Source organism: Thermoascus crustaceus (assembly GCF_041956765.1).
Source record: "Thermoascus crustaceus strain CBS 181.67 unplaced genomic scaffold VTN00scaffold_9, whole genome shotgun sequence".
Classification (NCBI taxonomy): domain Eukaryota; kingdom Fungi; phylum Ascomycota; class Eurotiomycetes; order Eurotiales; family Thermoascaceae; genus Thermoascus; species Thermoascus crustaceus.
This window is the reverse complement of record NW_027192535.1, coordinates 959251-974800: the sequence shown is the minus strand read 5'-3', so window position 1 is coordinate 974800 and position 15550 is coordinate 959251. Positions and strand designations below refer to the sequence as shown.

Here is a 15550-nt window from a genome sequence, read left to right as displayed (position 1 = left end):
TCGTCACTGTCGCCGTTGCAAAGACTGCCTGCCTAGGTAATAATTATTATTAATAACGGTTGTATTCTGTTGCGGTGACGCGGTCCGGCCCTTCTCACCATGTCTGAATACTGGAAGTCAACGGTGAGCTCCACGAGCTTCCCGCTGAAGCTGGTCGCCTTCTAACGGTTTCTCTCTAGCCTAGGTACTGGTGCAAGCACTGCAAAGTATACATTCGCGACACCCCGTTCGAAAGGACCCAGCATGAGGCTACGGCGAAGCATCAAGGGAATCTGAAGCGCTTCCTGCGCGACCTGCACCGCAACCATGAGCGCGAGGAGAAGGAAAGCCAGAAGGCGAAAGATGAGATCCAGCGGCTAAGCAGCTTGGTCTCAGGGTCATCCGCAGGGAAAGAAAGGTCCGAACCGAAACGTACATCCGCAGCGCCTCCCCCTTCGTCGCGTCCGGCTACACTCGAGGAGAGAAAGAAGCAGATGGCCCAATTGGCGGAGATGGGCATTGCTATCCCGGATGAGTTTCGAGGGGAGATGGCTATGGCAGGAGAATGGCAGACCGTCTCCGAGAGGCCTATCGTCGATTTCCACGACAACGAACCGGGGGAGTCTTCTGCTATAAACATTGGCGTCCGCAAACGCAAGCATGAGGGCGAAGACGAGGAAGAGGCTGAGGTGAAAGCACCTAGGAAGGTCTGGGGTTCCACAACGAAAGAGTACCCTGTCGGACAGGACGACGAAGATCTGGATGCTCTCCTCGAGTCGACCAAGAATCTAAAGGGCAAGAAGTCAGTGCCGGAAGCAGAAAAGGTGAAGACGGAACCTGAAGAGCCGGATGTTCCAATCAAACGCGAAAGTACTCCGCCGCCTGCGGAGGAAGCAGGTGGACACCCACCTTCTATCAAAAAGGAAGAGTCTTTCCAGGGAGTTCCGGAATCCATTCCCGAAGCTAAAGACGAGGAGCAAGAGACGGTACCTGGAGTTGTTTTCAAGAAGCGCAAACCGAAGGCCATCAGGAAGTAGATTCCGGGACTGACTGTTGAGTCTACATTTGACTACGATATCCAGAACTTTCGCATGCACTACGGGCAAGATCTCCCTTGCCTGGTATGTGATTAAACTAACAAGGGTCGGACTAGCTGATTCCAGCTCTGTAGCGACGATGTTCGACCCTGTTGGTTGATGCATCCTGAAGCGCTGGGCACTTCTATGCCGGCGAACTTCGATGTTTGTCGTTCACCGGAACGAGATGCAGCCGCGCCAGATGCAGTCCCTGTTTGAAGTGGGAGAACGAGTCTCAACCAGTGTTGGGCTGGGAGCATTCCGGCGCAAGCCGGCTCTATATCTTATTTGATATGGAGCACCTAGGTACTAAATCCCTGCCCGAAAATAAAGGGTTATGAAATGCTGTGTCTATCATCGTAATGTCTATGAGGGAGCAGTGATATCTGAGTGGATTGGGATCTCTCCTTTGACATTCTCCCTTGATTGCTTTTATCTGAGAAGATCGGGTTGGTAACTGGCTTATCAGGATAATATCCTAGTACCTGGATAATCCTCGACGCATACGTAGCACATCACCCTGGGTTCTCACTGAGCAATGACGTGAAAACTATAAGATTGGGATGTAGTGCACATGTTAAAAATAGACACAGTTTTGTCATGTGTGGAATTTTCTTTTGTTGCATGTCGATAAAGACAGATGCAGCGTCCTTGCTGCCGTCGTGAGCTGTGGTCCTTCACATTCACCAGACACGCTCAGCGGAGACAAATCAGAAGAAGAACGACCTTGCAAGACCAGCAGATGGATCCAACACTGTCAGGTTGAAGTATCTCGTTCGTTGTCCTGATCTGTTGTACAGATCCATTGGGGGTTGCGTGGCGGCAGGGCGGCCCTTGGCGGGTTATTGCCACTGCGTTTTGTTCCGCTCGCGACCTTCGAGTCGTGACGGTCCGGAGCTTTTCAGAAGTCCGGAGTTCACGTCAAGCGCAACGCATCGTCGACCTCCTCCCGTTCGCAAATGCGGAGGCTGCTCGCTTCCAAGCTTCGAGTTCTGGTGGTTTAGCATCTCGCTTGGCTTCTTTCGCTTATCTAGACCAGGTACGTGGTAAATAAACGAGAGCTTCGTCTCTCGGCTCCTGCGTTCGTCTCTTCTTATCGTTCCCGAACACGCCCTCTCTCGCTCTCCAACTCCTGGCTCCTGCTCCCAGTTGCACTTGCGCTCTTTCGGGCTGCCATCTGCATCGCTGTTCTTGCTGCTCGTAGGAGATCCGCAGCATTCGGTTTTTAAAGATGCCTGGCTCGGGTCTCTGCTGAGCTTGTGGCGATCGCAAGGATCGCATTCTATACCTGTTCACCACCAAGAGCGTACAATCACTGGGACATCTTCTTGTGAATCCTTCCCAAGACTGAAGGAGCCTGTCTTCTACTGGGCGCTGCATTGGAGAGTCGCGCATGCCCAGGGCTGCGACGCGCATGCGATGCCGTGAGCAGTGAGCTGTTGCGGCCCCCCCCTGATCGGGCGTTGCGCAAAAGAGAAAATCCGCTCTCCTGCACTTTTCTTCACTGGAAACAGCCCTTCACGGAACTATTCTCCCTTTTTTCTGTGGTCTCTGATTGCTGAATGTGCATCTTTAGAGGTCACACTGTCTACCTGGAAGCCATTTAACTAACATCAACTGATCTTAGTGGTCGCTAAAACTAGATGAGCATCGCGTCGCCCTGGCCTTTGATCCTAAGCTACCATATTTCGATCAGCTGAAAAGCCCTTTTTTTTTCCCGCACACCTGCGACATAATCGCTCTTGCGACGACGTGCTCTGGTATTAGCGGCTATTTGGAAGGTGTCTTGAAATATCGGTTAAAGGGACACATCCAGGGTCTCGGGTACTTGATCTTAAGGCTGGTGTACTCAGGGCTGTGAGGATGTCGGAGGCAGAATCTACAAGACCGCCAGTTGCAGAAGCAACGGCGACGACGGCTGCAACGGAGCAGCCGGTGTCTGCGCCTGCTGCCCCTCCGCCAGCGGAGAATAACGACCAAGCTAAGCAGACAACGTCTTATCCCTCGCCTCAAGCGTTTCCCTCGCCGTCCAACGGCTCATATCCATCATATCCCCCGCCACCTCAACAGACCCAACCTACCCAGCAGAATGCTGAGGCGCTTCATAATCCCGCGGCCGTTCCGCAGCCGTCGGCGGCGATGAACCTGCCCTCGATCCATTCGATGGACGGTCGCCCGGTGCAGGGACAGCAGCCTGCTCAGACTACGCAAGCTCCAATTGGGTCGCCTTTGCCGTCGAATATGCCCCCTATGCCCCCCATGGGCCAGTATATGCCGGGGTATCCACCGGGCGTGCCGCAGATGGGCGTCACGCCTAACCCCCCGATGAGGTATCAGATACCAGGCGACCCGAGTAAGATGCTGTCCGGGGGACGACATAAGAAGGAAGTAAAGCGCAGAACGAAAACCGGGTGTCTCACCTGCAGGAAGCGAAGAATTAAGGTACGCGCGCCGATCTGTAGTACGCGGGAAGCGAGGCGGGTGCGGAGAGGCGCGGGCTGTTCCACGCCCCGAGCTGTCGCTTAGCGGGTGCAACAACACCGCGATGCTCAAGCTCCTCACTTGTGCATCTCGCTATCAGCCCACTAGAACCCCGCAAACCATTCTCCTTCCCACTTTTTGCTCCTCCCCAACTTCTCCGTTTCTTTCTCTGCTGACCTGCAATTGATTGTCTGTCTAGTGCGATGAAGGCCATCCCGTCTGCAGAAATTGCGTGAAGAGCAAACGTGAATGCTTAGGCTACGATCCCGTTTTCAGGCCACAGCCAGCTCCCTCGGCCATTCAACCAGCTCCAAACCCTTCACCTTCCCTCGTGGTCACTCCTCAAGATCCCTCTCCCTATCCTGCGGCGCCTCCTGGCTACGTCCCTGCGGTGACCCAGCCCTTCGCTCCCTCGCTTCAGTCGGACTCGCCGACTCCGTCGCTCGAGCAATTTGATTACGGCTCTGCCATTGACCCCGCTCTGGAGGGGAACACTATGTCTGCCATGGCGAACGTTCAGAATACGGCGGACGGCAATTTACAGCCGCCGGTGACGTCGGCATCTGCAGGTGCGACTCCCGCATCTGAGTCCGGCGGTCTTAGAGGTGCGTCCCCTATCATTCGTTAGCTCAAGTACCGATCGTTTGGCTCATTCTTCACCAGCGAAACAAGTCAAGATAAGTGACCTGCTCGCTCTCAGAGGGATTCCCCCTCCTCCTCCACACCCCATTGTTCCTCTGCAACAGTCTCGTCTGGATGAGATACAGGCGGTGTTCCTGGCCACATATGCTCCGGCAATCGACAGATTCTTGGAGACGCGCTGGTTTCAGGACAAGGCCTTGCCTCATCTCATGGCGAACGCTCAGCTCGTCGCTCAGTATTCGGGGCTTATTGATGCGTTCAGCGACCCGAATATTAATGATCCCGCCGTTCTCGGACGCACAGAGAGCTTTGAGGCCTCGGTTGTTTGGGACACCATGTCATTGTGCCGTCCTATGGCGAACATGTCGAATGGAAACGCGGCTGCTCCGCAAGACTTCGACCTGATTGCCGCTGCGAAACGGCTCGATGTTTTCGAGGCGCTGGTCACGGGAGAACACCTCGAGACGAACCCTCTGGCTCAGTCCCCGCTTCGGGAGCCGGCCGCCAACCCACCTAGCCTTCCCGACCAGCTCCTGCAGCGATCATTGGATTTCTGGAGCTCAATTGGCCATTTCCTTACCCTTCACGATGACGAGGCGAGTTCGGCAAAAGAAATCGATGACACGTTGGCTCGTTGTCGGACGCTATTGGATAACTTCGAAAACCGAGATGTTATCTACTCGGTCGCTATTGCTCGTCACCTCGGGAGCCGCTGGGCAGACTTCCCTCGCAACGTCCCACCGCCAGCCACCACCGACGAGAAAGATGCAGGCGCCAAGCTCTATGTTGCGCAGAAATTCCTCGAGCAAGAAGCCGCTGGGAAGGGCACTACCCAGGTGATCAAGCGGATATGCGGTATGGTGGTCAGGTCATGGATAGTGTCTCGACAGTAAGTCGATTTTCCAGGACAAACCTCGCCTGCACAACGTGTAAAAAAGGCTTTCATATGTGTGTTGTCTGGCTCAAGGGATTTTCAGATTAGAAGTCTTCCTTCCCGCCTCATTTTTTGAGAGCCCGCATTCTCCATCCGGTATTGTTTCATTTGCTTAGGAGGGCACATGGCCAAGGGAGTTTTTTATTTATTTTTCTTTTCTTTTTTCTTTTCTTTTTTTCTTTTCTTTTTTTCTTTTCTTTTTTTCTTTTCTTTTTTTCTTTTCTTTTTTTCTTTTCTTTTTTTCTTTTCTTTTTTTCTTTTCTTTTTTTCTTTTCTTTTTTTTTCTTGATTTTGGATTGGGATATGGCAGAACAACGGCGTTCCTGACACTTTGCCCTTTGGTTCTATCCATATTCCCCTTTTTCTTCCTATTTCCCCATTTCTAACAGACATTACTGTGACACATTGCTGTCTAGTGTTATCACAAATCATTGTCACATCACGACTCCTTCAATGAGGCGTCTTTTTCATTTTCTGCAACATTTTTCTATCAAAATAGCGCACACATCTTGCCGTCAAGGTTTCCATCCTTGCGAGCTCTACCATATTCCTCGGGATGGGTGAGACACTTTCCAGGTCTCGTTTGCTTGTGCTTGCTGCTACCCCTTTCATCTGAGGAGCTGTGTGTCGAAGTAATAAGAAAAAGTATCTTACTACTGGTAACCTGATTGTCTTGTAACGCTATACGGCCTTGTAGTCTGTTGACTGTGAATCCAGCCTTCCGTACATCATCCATATCGTATCTAGAGACCTAGGTAGCTACAGATGTCCAGTTCAAGGAGCGGACTGTGAACATAAAGCTTTCAGGGAGTAGAACGCCTTTTCACCGTTTTTGATTAATCAATTTCTTCTTCTTTATTTTTTTCTTTTCTTCTATCTATTCTACTTCCTGATTATCTGTTTTAACTACAGACTGCTGCTGCGACATTAAGCCACCTCACTTAGCGTGGGCTATGTATGTACAGATGTACAGGACTGTGGCTACCTAGTATGCAACGTAACCGTCGGGCTAAAATGAATGGACAGTGGATGGATATCAAGTTAATAATTAAAGATCCGCTTGCTCGGGAACCGGGCTCTTCAGTTTCCCGGTCTCCAGCGCGAGACGGACGTTCTCAATCGCCCATTCTTCCATGGCGGTTTGGGTCTGTCGATCCGGTAAATCATCATCATTAGTATATGCCTTGGAATGGGTAATGTACAGTACACAGTACATGAATGCATGATATGCACATAATTCACGGGGTGAAAAGAGAGATGGAGAGATAGAGGGACAGGGGAACTCACCTCCACAGTCCAAGTCCCCATATGTGGCACGAGCATCACGTTCGGGTTGCGCAGCAGGCCCGGGTGGATCTTGGGCTCCTCCTCGAAGACGTCCAGACCGGCAGAGAGGACTTTGCCGCTGTCGAGGGCCTCGACCAGGGCGGCCTCGTCGATGACAGCGCCCCGGGCCGTGTTAACGATGACCACGCCGTCCTTCATCTTGGCGAATTCGGCCCGGCTGATGATGTGGCGGGTGTTTTTCTGTGATAGCGTCAGCCGGTGAGGGGAATGTTCATTTCCTTTTTTCTTTTTTTTTTCTTTCTCCTTCCCGTATCTGGGATCAAGGATAGGGGAGATAAACATACATTCAACGGCAAATTCAAACTGAGGACATCACTCTCCTTCAACAGCTCATCGAACGAGACGTACCTGGCCCCGTCGGCCAACTCGTCGCTCAGCTTTCGGCGATTGTGGTAAATGACCTTCATCCCGAACGCCTCGGCCTTCTTCTTCAGGTTGCGTCCGATTCCGCCCATGCCCAGGATCCCCAGGACCTTGCCCTCGGGGTCGTGGCCCAGCGCAGGAGGGGGCTGGCCGCGCCACTTGCCCTCGCGAAGGGCGAGCATGGAGGTGTTGAAGTTGCGCAGGGTGCCGATGATCAGGAACATGTTCACGTCGGCGGTGGCGTCGTCCACAGCCGTGGGAACGTTGGAGACCCGGATTGGGGGTTCTCGGGCGCTGCAGGCGTGGACGTCGACTTGGTCATAGCCGGCTCCTGGAGCGTTGTGTTAGAAAATGGGGCACATAGTCGTTGGGGAATATTGATGTCCAGGATAGAAGATGGGTATCTTTATCGACGGAATAGAAACTGATGTTATACTGGTAGCCAGGAACAGAAAGGAAAGGAAGCTTCATTAATACTGGACAATATAGAAAAAGAAAATCCACAAACAGAATATGCAGTATTAAGAAACACAAGAATCTGAACAGGGATACAGAAAACATACCGCAATGAGCAAGATATTTGAGTGATTTCGGCAGAACTCCGACCAACTCCTCATCGATGAGACCCGTAATCTCAACGGAGCCAAAAGTGCGGTAGGCCGCAACGACGCCGTCGAGATTGCCATCCCGGCATTCCTGGATAAACTCTGCACGGTTGGTCGCAGCTGGCTTTACCAGTTCTGCAATATCACCCAGGGATCCCCACGATGCATGCGCGCTTGAAGAAGTTTCCTTGTCAGTTCAACTGCATGGGTGGACTGGGATATTGATTGGACAATCAAGGGGGAAGTTTCTGCAGGTGCCCACGTACTGGTCGATCTGGCCAAGAAGGAGAACCTTCGGCTTGGTACCACTCATGTTTATCATTAATTCCTAGGGGAAAATGGTCAATCAATCTGGTCAATAAGGATCTTGGCCTTTTTGTTTTGGGGTTGTCTCTCGCGCTCTGATACGCGGAGATGGACAGTGATCGACATCAACAGTGACAGAAAAGACGGTGAAAGAAAGAAGTACTTTAGAAAAATATGAAAGAGTATCTCGGATTTTTGTCACATCTAGGCATGTCGAATGGCAACTCAAGAGATACAGATAAATGTGTCCCGATAGGAAAAATATACTAACCTTGGTTACTATTCCCGGGTAAGTGAAAGAGACTGAATAGTCTAAGAAAGAAGAGAACACCTCCCAAAGTACCCGAAAGACAGGAACCAGGAACAAGGAGAGGAGTCAGAGTCGAAAAGCTATATACAAAAAGTACGATGTTGGATGGTACATGAAAGAAAGGGAGACATGCCGCCGGGGAGATAGCGAAGATCTCACTCAGCGCGGGGGAGATTCGCCGCCCCACCATCACCACCGCGGTCCACGGCCGAGAGACGTCGCCCGTCGTTCTTTGCCCCTGCTTAACGCCGCAGAATGGCGCGCAGCCTCCATCTCCGGCCGCTCGGTTGGGGCAGTGATCTGTTAATCTCTTTCTGGCTCCTGGGCTTCCAGATCCCGATACAGATCTGTCCCGCTCGATACGCCGGAGGCGCCAACTGAACGCACCAGTTCTGCTAGTTCTTCTGTTCAACATGGGCAGTGAGTGTCCGGTATGTTTGATCTTAGTCAACTAGTGCAAGGCATCATGATTGTGGAGACGGTTAAACTCTCGGAGTTACTCCTATACGAGGTTGTGCAGGACTTGGTAGCTCCTTATCCGAATGTGCACCAAAGGTTCCTTACAACTGTGGAGAGAACTGTTGCTCTGTGATATGAATGACACACACAGGTGAACGCTGTTTATCTGCTGATGCTTTAATACATCGAATTGGTATGGATTGATTAAGGTCGGGTCGAGGAATTGTCTCTATTCTCGAACATCCATGTACTGATACATACGGTTATCCGTATGGGATCAAATCCTACTACTCTCCCAACGGAGTGAGATATTGCCGCTTCGAGCACCTGCAATCTGCCATAGATGGAGACTCACAAACACAGGAAGCAATTCAGGAGCTTCAACTGCTCATACAACATGTGACCACTTAGGTATTGGCTATTGGATTTTTTTCGCTTCGTAAGCAACTGTGATTGTCGTGACGCCATAATCCGGACTAGTAAAAGGACTATGTAGCAGAAACCAGAAGGAATTACAGAACACAGCCATGAAAGTCAACTTAAGATGCTATCATTACATATGAACCCCATTGAACAGATCCCCCTTAACCAGATATCCGGGCTCGTCCAAAATCTTCAAGCCTCCGTCAGCACTCTGGTCCAATCGAATTTTCTCCATCGTTTCCTGAATCCATCAACTCTCCTATCACCGCCCCGGCTCCATCGGCCCTGCCGCTTGATGACGTCTGGCTCCAAGTCAAGCATTCCACCGATGGTCTCACGCGCGAAGAGATCTCCCTTCGGCCATCGATTCGTGTTCTCAACGACGTGGCCTAGTCCGCCGTCCAGCTCGAACCAGACGTGGAAGTAGGGCATCTCTTTCACCAGCGTGCGGCGAAAAGCTAGCTTTCCTAACCCTTCCTTTGCCTTGGCCAGAGTATCGATCAGCTTCTTATGCTGCGTCCATTCCGCATCGGCCGCGAGGATGGCCTCCCTGAAGAAAGCAGGTGACGTCTCCCCGAGGCTGTACGGTAGCGGGACAGCCTCCATCGCCGCATGCCGCCTGCGGTGAGGTTCGGCAGCGTTCTCGTAGAAGATTACATCGCGCCCCTGGTCATGGTACATCCGTGTCAAGCTCTTCATGAAATTCCGTATCTCCTCCCACTCGTCATCGTCACACTCCAAAAGATTCGTCCGATGCTGGATCGGTACGATACTGGCACTGCCTTCGCTGAGCTCAGGCTCAGTGGGAAGTGTGAGATACGTCCGGGTCGCCAAAGACACTACAGGGGCGATGGGAGGGGTATTTGTGTCCTCATGATGGCAGAGAGGACAGCTGTCGAGAATTCTGTTCATCCTCTGAAAGTCGTTGATGGCCTTATTCTTGATATCGATCTCGGATCTTTGCACGCGCCTGGCGAGCTTCACGGCGTTTTCATCCATATATTCAAGATCATTCTGGGAAGCGAGTTAGCACGAGCACAAAATCAATTGCAAACAGGGATACTCACATCAAACCTAGGATCTCTCATGATTCTTTCCGCGAACTGTCGTCCCTCTCCAGCAGGTTCGCCGCGTGTCCTCCGCTCTTCTCGCACCATATCCAGGACGCTCATATCTTCATTCTCTTCTACTTGGCCCCTTTCCCGGCCTCTCTTGGTCTCTACAGGCTTGACTTCGTTTCTCTCACCGGCTAACATGCGGTTTTCCCTAACTCCAAGGACAACCACATCGGCCTCTTTACGGTTGGCGAAATGCGCAGAAGCAGCGATGTTATAGCGCTCTTCGAGCTCTGCTGCATCGGCAGAGCCCTTTAGCTTCGCTTTCATCATCTGAGCCCTGAGTCTGTTCAGAGCCGTCAGATCCAGATGCTGAGTGGTTCTGAGGTGAGGTTCTGTCTCCATCAGCTTGCCCTGCCCCTTGGTTTCGAGTTCTTTCTCTGGGTCTCTGTAGTGCTCATTCCTCTTAGCGCCCTCGTTGAGTTTCCTCTCCTGGAACAGCTCACCCGTAGGCTTCTCCTTGCCGACGTAAGACTCGCCGTATCTCTCTCGGCGGTCCAATTCTATCTCTTCTTCTCGAGCGTCGTCAAAGGAACGTAGATCGCCAAAGCGTTCGATGGCAACGTCTTCCACGCGCCGTCCAGTTTCCTCCGCCTCTCTGTAGACTGCCCTCAGTTTTGTCATTCTCCACTGTGAACCAGAATCACCAAATGTATAATCCACCTCGTGTTGCGCCGGCTCATTTTTGATCTCCTCAAGCGGTTTTCCGTCTTTAAGTTCGCGTAGATGCGAATTGAGTTCCCTGTCGTGGAGCTTGAGGTCGAAATCGGCCTGCAGCATCTTGGGTTGCGGCGGTTCCTGTAGACCAGTGGTTCTGCGTCTCTGGACAATGTCAATGTCAAGAGAGGACGGTGCTTCCATCCAGGCATCTCGTTTCAGCTTGGATGGTTCCTGCTGGACTATTTCCCTCTGCACAGGGGGCTCTGTGTCCTCTACGCTTTCGCGCCTGTGCCGGCGTTTATGCGTATGCTCTCTGTCGTCGCTGTTATCATCATGGTGCCGTGACCGTTTATGTCGGTAGCCATTCTCATCGTCGTGCCGTGAGTGACGATCGCAATCGCGCTCTCTTTCTCTCGATCGAGACGAGTGACGGCGGTGATGGTGATGGTGGTGGTGATGGTAACGATGGTGTCTTGACCGTTCTCTCGAGTCAGACTCCTCTCGATCCCTGTCCCTGTGGCTTCTTTCCCTCCTCTCCCTCCTTTCCCGGCTTTCTGCGAGGGACCGTTCAAAGTCTTCCAGCGTCATTGTTGCCTGCAGAAGAGCTCTGCATGGGCTGTTCGGGGGGCGCGCGGAGCGAGAGCTTTGCCTGTTGGCGTGGCAGCCCGTGGAATGACGTCTCGCCGCCGGTCCAGAACTCCACCGCGCCCGAGAGAAGGCCCCGCGACGAAGAATTTCCCATCGGCACTCCAGACCCCGGCAACTTTCACAACTCGTTCACGAACTTTTACGACCTCCATCCTCTTGAATCGCAGATACACGTTCGCTAATACATCCTCTGCAACCATGGCGACATCACCGGTCGCCGTCGTCTGCGTCGGCATGGCTGGTACGCCTCTTACTCTCAGTTTCCCATCATTAGTAACACGCATACTGACCTGCGGACTTTTTCCTTCCCTTTAGGCTCGGGCAAGACGACATTCATGCAACGGATAAACTCGTATCTACATTCGAAAAAGAATGTCCCCTACGTGCTGAACCTGGATCCGGCCGTGCACTCGGTTCCCTTCGAGAGCAACATCGACATCCGGGATTCGATAAACTACAAGGAAGTCATGAAGCAGTACAACCTGGGGCCCAACGGCGGTATCCTGACATCGCTGAACCTCTTTGCTACGAAGGTGGACCAGATCATAGCGTTGCTGGAGAAGCGTTCCTCTCCCACTCCGAGTAACCCCCGACCGATCAAACACATCCTCGTCGATACGCCCGGACAGATCGAGGTGTTCGTATGGAGCGCATCCGGGAGCATCCTACTCGAGACACTAGCATCGTCCTTTCCTACCGTTATTGCGTACGTCATCGATACCCCGAGAACGAGCTCGACCAGCACCTTTATGAGCAACATGCTCTACGCATGCAGCATCCTGTACAAGACGAAGCTGCCGATGATCCTCGTTTTCAACAAGACCGACGTCAAGGACGCCGAGTTTGCCAAGGAGTGGATGACAGACTTTGATGCGTTCCAGACGGCGCTGCGACAAGAGGAGGAGTCGGGTGTCTTTGGCGCGGAAGGCGGAGTTGGGGGTTTCGGTAGTGGCAGTGGATACATGGGGTCGCTCCTTAACAGCATGAGCTTGATGCTGGAGGAGTTCTACCGGCACTTGAGCGTCGTGGGTGTCAGTTCAATGACGGGCGAGGGTGTCGACGAGTTCTTCGCGGCTGTCGAGGAGAAGCGCCAAGAGTTCGAGCGCGACTACAAGCCTGAGCTGGAGCGGAAGAGAAAGGAGCGGGAGGAGGCGAAGGAGGCCAGGCGCGAGCAGGAACTGGGCAAACTCATGAAGGACATGAGCGTCTCGGGAGCGAGCCGGAGTTCCCACAAAGGACGGCATGATGAAGCAGAGACCGTCAGCGAGGTTGAAGAGGAAGACCTGGCAGCGCGCGACACTATTGGAGGGTCCGACGACGAGGATGACTACGGGGATGAGGATGGTGCTTCCGGCGCAGGGGGTGACGCTGGTCTGGCGCAGCGCTACCAGCAAGCACTTGCAGATTCCGGGTCCCAAAACACACCGTCCGATCAGGACCTGAGCTTTGCGAGGTATCTACGGGCTAGTAACATCAACCGATGAGGTAAAGTATTATTGGCCAAGCGGACTGGGGTTAGTTTGTGCCCGACATCATACGGCGTTATGCGTACTTATGTCACCTGTGGAACTTTTGTTTCTTCCTCATCTAGTTGTCTTTCCAAGGTCTGTACTTTTGCTTTGCCGCAATTTCCCATTTGCAGACGCAGAAAGATCTTCGCACATCATGACTGTCAGTACGGTACCTTCATGTCAGCAATACCTAATTTAGAGCGGCTCAATTATCACAGCTTCGGACAGCTTCGGGAAAATCGGGCAGGGGTCTTGTCACTGTGCGGCGTGAAGGAACTATTGAGGTGCTGGACAGTAAAAAAGCCACAGCACCTGCACCTTGCTTCGCGAATCAGACCATTCTCCGCTTCCTCGACGGGATGTCGATCCGTGCAGGTGCAGCAGGAATGCGACACCGTCGTCCCGCCCCACCGTCTCGAAACTCTTCGTGAGATCTTCCATAATAATGCGTTCTTTCTTTCAAGAGCTGCAGGGTATCCCCGTCGGACAATACCGCCCATGGGGTGATTGCTCGGAGAGATTTTCCAACGGCCGGCCTGTGGTCCATAGATCCCCGATCATAGTCCTTGCGAGTTTGCGACAGGCTTCTTTTTCGGTGGCGTCTGCGCTGAAGCAGGTTCGTCCTACTCCCTGGGCCACATTCGTATGTCGGCAACTCCATTGCCCGCTGCCCTGGGTTCTGATGCAGCTCTCGCTGCACCCTCATATTCCGCTCGTCTGTTGGGCCAGTCAGATGTCGTCCCCTTATAGGCAAAAACTCCTTTGGGTTCCTAGAAGGCGATCTTTCTACAACGCCCTGCGCATAAGTAGGAAAGCAACGTGGATGTAAGGTCGATGTAGGCGGGCGGCTTCTGCTAACTGTCAGGTGGCCCAAACAAATCATTTCTACCTAATGCACTTGTGCGCTTCAGTTTCCTCTTTTTGGTCATTGGTATTTTTTAATTTTTTTTTTCTGGTCTATCTATCACCAGCTGTACATATTCACCTACCGACATTCCCGCTGCCTTCCTATCTGGATGACTATATAACTTATCGCAGACCGCAAGGCGAGCGATGGGACTACGTTCTCTTTTAACAACTGGCTAGCATGTGGTCCTGATCTCAGTTGCCTATACATTCAACAAGAAGTTTGTTCAAGTCTGACACCGTTCGATCCAGCTATGGCAAGGGACGTGTCCGAAGATAGCGACTCCAGTGGTCCCGGTGGAGTCATCTTGACGGAGACCTCTACTACGAGCATGGACACCGACGATGTCGACTTTGACACAGAGCAGCGTCGACTGCGCCTGGCGCAAGCTGCTCGAAAGCGGAGTTCGAGCCCAGTCTGCGAGGAGTATGAAAAGATGGTTTCGGGACAGCCGTACGGGCCTACCTATTCTTTTATTTATTTTTTTTTGTCTTGTGGCAGAATGCAAAAAGCCGTAGGTGAAAGGAAGCTTATAGTTTTTGGCAATTTCTTTACAGGTTCCGAGTACTACAGTCGCCAGAATTACAGGCCAGGAAACTCCGCGCTCGGCGGTTCTGTTCCAAGTACAACGAGGAGATCATCCCCAACGACCCGTCCATACCGCCCGAAAAGATGTTTCAGTTCCTGAGGAATAAGCGCGAGAAGCTGCTCCGTTCCATTCTCGGGGAGGTCGGTGAGGAACCGGTCCTCGAGCCTCCGTTCAACTTTATGTACGGCTCCAATATCTCCCTCGGGGACAAGGTCTATGCAAACGTCAAGTTAGTCCCCCCACCGGACTCTTGGGTCATGTTAACTGGTTCCTAACAAGCAGCCCTCAACAGTCTGCGCATCCACGACAGCGGCCTTGTCACCATCGGGCACCGCGTCCTTATTGCACCGAACGTGACCATCCTCACCGAACGTCACGACAAGGATGTTCAGTCCCGCCGGGACGGCATCGTGTACACGAGGCCCGTCTCGATCGGCGACGACTGCTGGATCGGGGCGGGAGCCACCATATTGCCCGGCGTCACGATTGGCAAGGGCACCACGATCGGTGCAGGGTCGGTGGTGACGAAGAGCATCCCCCCGTTCAGCGTTGCATGGGGGGTTCCGGCTCGAGTCATCCACGATGTGGATGATCCTGATGCAAAGCCTACCTCCGGGTAGATGTTCCCAGGGCTCCTTATTAGCGGCGTTATACGGCCACGGGGTTTATTGGATATGGCAGGAGTAGATTCTCTTTTCTTTTCTGATCTTTTTTTTTATTTCCTCCTCATTTTTTCTTTTTTCTCTTCATAACCGATTCTTAGGTGAAAAAGAGGAGGAAGAAGAAAATGTCTTGAGTTTGAAATTGACGATTTATGTCTCACGGCAGGGCCGTCTTTTTTCTTTTTTTTTTTCTTTTCTCAACCTTCAATTGATTTATTGCCATTCCAGATTGTGCTTGTCGGTTCTACAGTAGAGCTCCATGTGCCTCTTTAGGATATGAAGCAGATTTTAGGACTTACTAAACAGGGAATCCATGTCTACAGATGTTAGGACGTTCTGCCGGGACCCGCAAACACGGCAAAACCGTTGTGGAGCGCCTATGATGTCATGATTGCGGAGGGGACTTGGTCCACCAGCTTTATGTCCTTGACGTACATGTTCAGAGTAAAAACTGGGCAAAAATACAGAACGCAGGAACCTGGCTGGCAGGGAGCAGATTGATGGAGCTCCGTATCGACTATATAAGATAGGGC

General features: G+C 52.2%; 6 protein-coding genes across 6 annotated transcripts; 4 read left to right on the top strand and 2 right to left on the bottom strand.

Moving 5' to 3' along the window:
• Window positions 1-99: 99 nt before the first annotated feature.
• Window positions 100-1016, top strand: VTN00DRAFT_10329 (uncharacterized protein; the record flags this gene model as incomplete). The annotated part of the gene is made up of 2 exons (XM_069426973.1): window positions 100-123; window positions 180-1016. 2 exons carry the CDS (start codon window positions 100-102, stop codon window positions 1014-1016), a joined length of 861 nt encoding a protein of 286 aa, XP_069284091.1.
• Window positions 1017-2918: 1902 nt separating this feature from the next.
• VTN00DRAFT_10328 (uncharacterized protein) lies at window positions 2919-5071 on the top strand (the record flags this gene model as incomplete). The annotated part of the gene is made up of 3 exons (XM_069426972.1): window positions 2919-3497; window positions 3736-4141; window positions 4200-5071. The coding sequence occupies 3 exons, from the start codon at window positions 2919-2921 to the stop codon at window positions 5069-5071; spliced, it is 1857 nt and encodes a 618-aa protein (XP_069284090.1).
• Window positions 5072-6160: 1089 nt separating this feature from the next.
• Window positions 6161-7740, bottom strand: VTN00DRAFT_10327 (uncharacterized protein; the record flags this gene model as incomplete). Its single annotated transcript, XM_069426971.1, has 5 exons — window positions 6161-6259; window positions 6400-6639; window positions 6744-7153; window positions 7386-7600; window positions 7694-7740. The coding sequence occupies 5 exons, from the start codon at window positions 7738-7740 to the stop codon at window positions 6161-6163; spliced, it is 1011 nt and encodes a 336-aa protein (XP_069284089.1).
• A 1377-nt stretch (window positions 7741-9117) lies between these two features.
• On the bottom strand, window positions 9118-11288 carry VTN00DRAFT_10326 (uncharacterized protein; the record flags this gene model as incomplete). The annotated part of the gene is made up of 2 exons (XM_069426970.1): window positions 9118-9939; window positions 9993-11288. 2 exons carry the CDS (start codon window positions 11286-11288, stop codon window positions 9118-9120), a joined length of 2118 nt encoding a protein of 705 aa, XP_069284088.1.
• Window positions 11289-11546: 258 nt separating this feature from the next.
• Window positions 11547-12832, top strand: VTN00DRAFT_10325 (uncharacterized protein; the record flags this gene model as incomplete). Its single annotated transcript, XM_069426969.1, has 2 exons — window positions 11547-11589; window positions 11664-12832. 2 exons carry the CDS (start codon window positions 11547-11549, stop codon window positions 12830-12832), a joined length of 1212 nt encoding a protein of 403 aa, XP_069284087.1.
• Window positions 12833-14019: 1187 nt separating this feature from the next.
• Window positions 14020-14975, top strand: VTN00DRAFT_10324 (uncharacterized protein; the record flags this gene model as incomplete). The annotated part of the gene is made up of 3 exons (XM_069426968.1): window positions 14020-14219; window positions 14324-14584; window positions 14648-14975. 3 exons carry the CDS (start codon window positions 14020-14022, stop codon window positions 14973-14975), a joined length of 789 nt encoding a protein of 262 aa, XP_069284086.1.
• Between the last annotated feature and the right edge of the window lie 575 nt (window positions 14976-15550).